We start from the raw sequence: 5,320 nt of genomic DNA, 5'->3' as shown, positions 1-5,320 counted from the left end.
AAAATATGAAATTTCGAACAGACTAAAGACACAACCTACCTCATTGAAATCTTGGTTCAAAAGAAAGAGATGGCATCCAAAGATGTTAAAATGGCTGAGAAATCCACTAGGGGGACATTCTAAGCTTTCAATTGGTTATTCAAGTCATATATTGAGGTATATGTGTAAAAGGAACTGTTTCCAAAAATAAGAGGTCAGAGGAGCCACTAGAGTGATATATCAGCAAATGGAAAACAAATATGAGGTTCTTATTTTATATTCTAGCTTGTCAATAACAGTAATTTGAGTTCCTAATTTGAATCAGTGCTGCATTCAACATACCACATGACACACAAAAATTGATGTTTAATAAAATTTTGAATGTGAGTCAATAAACTCGATGACATGGCCTTTGACCTGTCTGGAGAGGGTTAAGATAACACTTGGTCTACCTATTAGAGGATGGGGTGTGTGGCTACAAAGCCGCACACCGTGCATGAATATAAACAGCAATGCCTCCAATGGTAGGTCACGTGAGTGCCTAAAGGTTACAACCTCTATTAAGTATGAATGGGAATGACCAGTCACATGGTTAGTATCAGTAACTCCAAGAAAGTTAATAAAAGAAATAAGTATTGTTAGGTTTGGTAAGCTTAGTAGAAGTTATCATTGAGTGCAAAATGGTAGAAAAAATAGTTTAGTTCAAAAGCAACTTTGCAGCAACCAAACCAAGTGCAAATAAGAAAGATTGTTCATTATGTATTACACTGTTTCCAGTAAATTTCCTTTTCAAGAACTTCGTCAGTTTAAGACAAATTCACAACTATTCTGTACTGTAATAAATTTCCTGTTTGAGTCTCCTGTTGTTCTGTGGACCTATCTCATTGCTCTGAGGAAAGTTAGTTTTACTTGAGAATACTACAGTTTTATTATATAATACAGTGTATCCTTCATTACTTTTTTTTAGTTCATGTATTAATTTCTTTAGCAGGTTTAAGATGATGTATGAGATTTCTGTTAACTCCATTCCAAAATTGTTTGTTATCAGCACTTGAACATACTAGAGAAAAGCTGACCAACATCATCACATGAAACAAGTAGTCTTCACTTGCAATATTTACTGCCCATGGTGTTTCTGCTTCTCTAACTTCTGTTGTCATGTTTGTTTGGAGATGAATAATTTGGTTAGTAAAGTCTGGGATGTACAGGATAGGGGAGAAGCTTGTGATGATGTTTTCTGGTTGCAATATTCTTCTTTATTATTATTTACATTGCTGTCCAAGATTGACTGAAACATGCAGAAATGAACCTTAGCCTTTTCTAAATGTGTGGATCCTCAGCTATGCTGTTTTAACTGAAAGAGCCCCATTTTCAACAGAGAACTGGTTGTAGCAATGTATTAAAAATACCTCTCACCTGTTCCATTTTTGAAGCCACATACCAGTAGGGTTTCCATTTACTGAATTAGTCCCAAATGAAGAAAAAAACCTTCATCCTTTAAGAAAGGCTAGTTTGTTTAATTTTCAGACATCATAATAAATCTGAAAAGATATAACCTATCCTTACTCATAACACAGTTGAAAGTAGTAACAGAATAAAAACATTTATCATTGCAAGTACACAAATTAAAGATGTATGAATATAATGTGCTAAAACTCGTTACTCATCACCTCATACAAACAGTGTAAGAAACAGTTCAATTATACAATGGCATGTATAATACTAATGCCACTATGTAAGACTTTTATAACTGTTTGAAGTTGTATAGATTTAGTTTGAAGTATTGTTATTGTAGCCAACTCTCTGACCAGGGTTCATATATATATAATGGAGATTTTCCAAGTGACTTCCAAAATTATTTCAAGTTTAAGCAGTTTAGTAATTAAAATTTAATCAAACTTAAAAAATCCTTTTTACACACCCCTACCCAATATTTCTTTAATGGGTATGAGTGTGTAAAAAGGATTTTTCAAGTCTGATTAAATTTTAGTTATGAAACTGCTTATATTAACAGTTTCAACTTGAAACAATTTTGGAAGTCACTTGGAAAATCCCTACCCTTTACCCTTTCATTAGGAATTTATCTTAGTCTAAAGTAACTGCACTCTTCTTTTATTTGTGCCTCAAATGCTATACTGCAACAAGCCAACATAGGCATTTTTAATGTCCTGACAGCAATTTTTGACTTTGTGCCCATAGCTCTGGTATGTAGGTTAATGTTCTAACAATGCCAACAAGCCTTGAGGAAAAAATATACATTTTGAACTGAAGAGCAATAATTACTCATAAGATGAAACTATGAAATTTAGCATCATAAACAGCACTGTCATGAGTATGTAGATGACTTTTATTATAATATGTCATCAAAATATATTTGATATGAATATGGGAGAAAATTGTTAATCATATGGTAACTTATGTTTTTTCAGAGCAAAATATCAAGATATAGGAAGAACTTCAAAATATATAGGGATTATATGGCTGGTAGGACTGAATTCTGGACAACAAAGAACAGAAATAAAAATTATGATTTATTTCTACTTATTTATTACTTAACACCAACATAATGGACAAGGTTCATCTGGCATTAAAGCACTCCTAATAACACCATTTGTGTTGATATGGCAAAGGTCTCTGATTTCCTCTTACTGAAATATAAAGACAATCGGATGAGAGGATGTAAGTTTTAGATTTGAAAAAATTGGGTAAGATTCCAGTTAAGACTATATTCTCTCAAGCTGATTAACTTATAAAATATTTTTACCAACAGTAATAATGGAAGCCAGCACATTGCAAGAATTTTAAAAAGGAATCAATAATTTCCTAAAAATTGAGAATAAATCTAATCTATTTATTTTATTTTTCTCTGAGTGGGTGTCCAGGTAGTTATAGACATAATAATCTTATAACAGTGGTGGAAAAAAATGTTTAGAAGCCTGATTAAAGCTTTGAAAAGTCATTAACAAAGTTTAATATTTTGTTGGATAGTCAACATGGTTTCACTAGGGGTAATTCTTTCCTTACTAATCCACTGATATTCTGTCAAGAGATTGATGATGATGATGATAAGAGTGTGGCTTTGATGTACCAGGATTTTCAGAAAGCATTTGACAAGGTGGGACATAGAAGACTTTTAAAAAACAAATTCTATAGATGAAATGGAAAAAGCTAGCTCATTGATTCATAAAATGGCTGGATGGAAGAAAGTTGAAGGTTGCTATAAACAGAGTTCAGACAATTGGGATTAATAACACAATGGGCACCTCATGGTTCAATATTAGGATCATTACTCTTCTTGATTTACATTAATATAGATGAAAGAATGGTCAATAAACTGCTTCAAACTTGCTGATTATATTAAGCTCTTGGGTGTTAACTGTGATGAGGATGCTGTTGCTTTACAAAAGGATGTTGATTATTTAATGAGTTAGATGAATAAATGGCAGGTGGCTTTTAATTATAATAGATGAAAGGTAATGCGTGTGAGTCATCATAATTTTGATGAGAATAACCTCAACAGTTTTACGGAAGAAAATTTTATTGGTGTTTTGGTTGATCAGTCATAAGCCATCCAAGCAGTGTGCTGTTTCTAATAGTAGGGCAAATAGGGTTATATATTTACAGAAATACTGAATACAAGTCCAAAGAAGTTATAATTTCCTTGTACAAATCACTGGGTAGAACTCATTTGGAGTACTGTGTTCAATCTTGGGCTCCCTATCTTAAGGAGGACCTTAAACCGTTGGAAAAGTTCAAAGTAGGGCTACTACGATGGAAAACTTGTTCTCTGAGGACAGGTTATGATCTCTGAAATTGTTTTCTCTTATGAAGAATTAATTATCACCTTTTGTTTTCATCCTTAATGGTGAGAATGATAGGACAAGGTGACACAATGTAATTTTTTGTAAGGTAGGAGTCATCTTCAGCTAAGCCAGTCTTATTTTTCTATCAGAATAATTGACCTTTTGAATGGGTTGCCTTAAGATGTGGTAGATGCAGTCAATTCATGAGTAGGTTTGATATATATTTAAATGACTAAAGCTGAATTTAAGGGTTTTTGTTTTTTAAACTTTATTCTGGTCAATCTAGTGGATAAGACAGTTTGATAGAACAACACTAGTAACAGGTTCCTTGCTGTCTTTAAGTTAAATAATATGTTATGTTAATATTATTATAAAGAAACCAAATACAAAGTAAGCTGAACATTGAGGCAATTATGTTAATGTACGACGCAGATTCCTCATGTGCAAGGAACGCTGAATAGGATGAGTGTTTTGTACTACAAATTGTACAACAGTTAGGCCTAACTCTGTAATAAATTATAATATAAACTAAAGTAACATCATCATAAGATATAGTAGTACAACTAGTTCCAGTAAGCCAACTTTAAAAATTAAATATAATTACAATTTTTACATGGCATTAGGCCTTGTTTCCCAATGGTTTTTCACTGAAACTGAAAAGGAGTGCTGATAGTATTAACAAGACCAAGTATTACTGTTACGTTTATTCAGTTAAAATATATATTTTATCGCACAAACAAATAAATACATACTTCTCTATCACTTTCACAACTCATTTTGTCTTTCACGTTTCTAACAAAATGTTGTCTAAACCTAAACGTATATCCTACAACCTTGAACTTGCAACTAAACACAAAAATCATATAACGCTAGGAGTCTAAAGTATTAGAACAAAAAAAGTGTGTTTTTGTTGTTGTTGTTATTTTCTAATGAAAAAATGTGAGCTCAAATAATATTCGAATAGCACAAAATAACAAATAAGACGATATAGTAACAACACTTGGGACAACAAGAAAAGAAAACTATGCGAAACAAATACATGAAATTAGCAGTTTTTTTGTTATAACAAAAACGACATCCAATAAAAGGATACTTGAAAACAAATGTAATTTTGACAGTTTCACAATTTATATAAGGCACTTCATAAGAAATTGTGAAATAAAACGATGAATAAGTTTAATATTTTTTATGGTCGTTTTTACTCTTTATTTATGTGGTAAGCAAACATGTGCATTTTCTACCTTCTTATTTTATTATTGATTTTTCAAATTTTTCGTTTATTCTAAGTCTATGCATTTGTGGTATTTTCAAATAAATTGATTTCCGCAGAAGTATCAGATTAATAGCAGAAGAATCAAAGATGACGTTTTTAGAGTGAGCTGAATTAGAAAACTCGACCGAATTTTAATCTGCAAAAGAAATAAACATACTAAACATGTTTGAAGAAAAGTAAAAACAATCTTTATTACAGACACAAATAAAACAGTGTGCGTACTTGTGTGGACGAGTGTACAATCACCTCTGGATTGGTGTATGAT

At 31.8% G+C, this 5,320-nt stretch overlaps 1 protein-coding gene across 5 annotated transcripts in view; it reads right to left on the bottom strand.

The window, feature by feature from the left end:
* LOC106457551 (transformer-2 protein homolog beta-like) overlaps window positions 1-4,671 on the bottom strand; it is a 56,465-nt gene extending 51,794 nt beyond the window's left edge. For all 5 annotated transcript variants that reach the window (XR_002610195.1, XR_002610196.1, XR_001290710.2 and 2 more), the window contains exon 1: window positions 4,535-4,671. Coding sequence is in view for 1 of the 5 variants with exons in the window: in XM_013916983.2 (XP_013772437.1) it covers window positions 4,535-4,645 (111 nt within the window). In the remaining 4 variants the exon portion in view is untranslated. The remainder of the gene's footprint in view (window positions 1-4,534) is intronic.
* Between the last annotated feature and the right edge of the window lie 649 nt (window positions 4,672-5,320).

This window comes from Limulus polyphemus, unplaced genomic scaffold, assembly GCF_000517525.1.
Source record: "Limulus polyphemus unplaced genomic scaffold, Limulus_polyphemus-2.1.2 Scaffold344, whole genome shotgun sequence".
In the NCBI taxonomy this organism is placed as follows: Eukaryota; Metazoa; Arthropoda; class Merostomata; order Xiphosura; family Limulidae; genus Limulus; species Limulus polyphemus.
The sequence above is the reverse complement of the archived record's forward strand: the minus strand, read 5'-3'. Positions and strand labels throughout refer to the sequence as shown.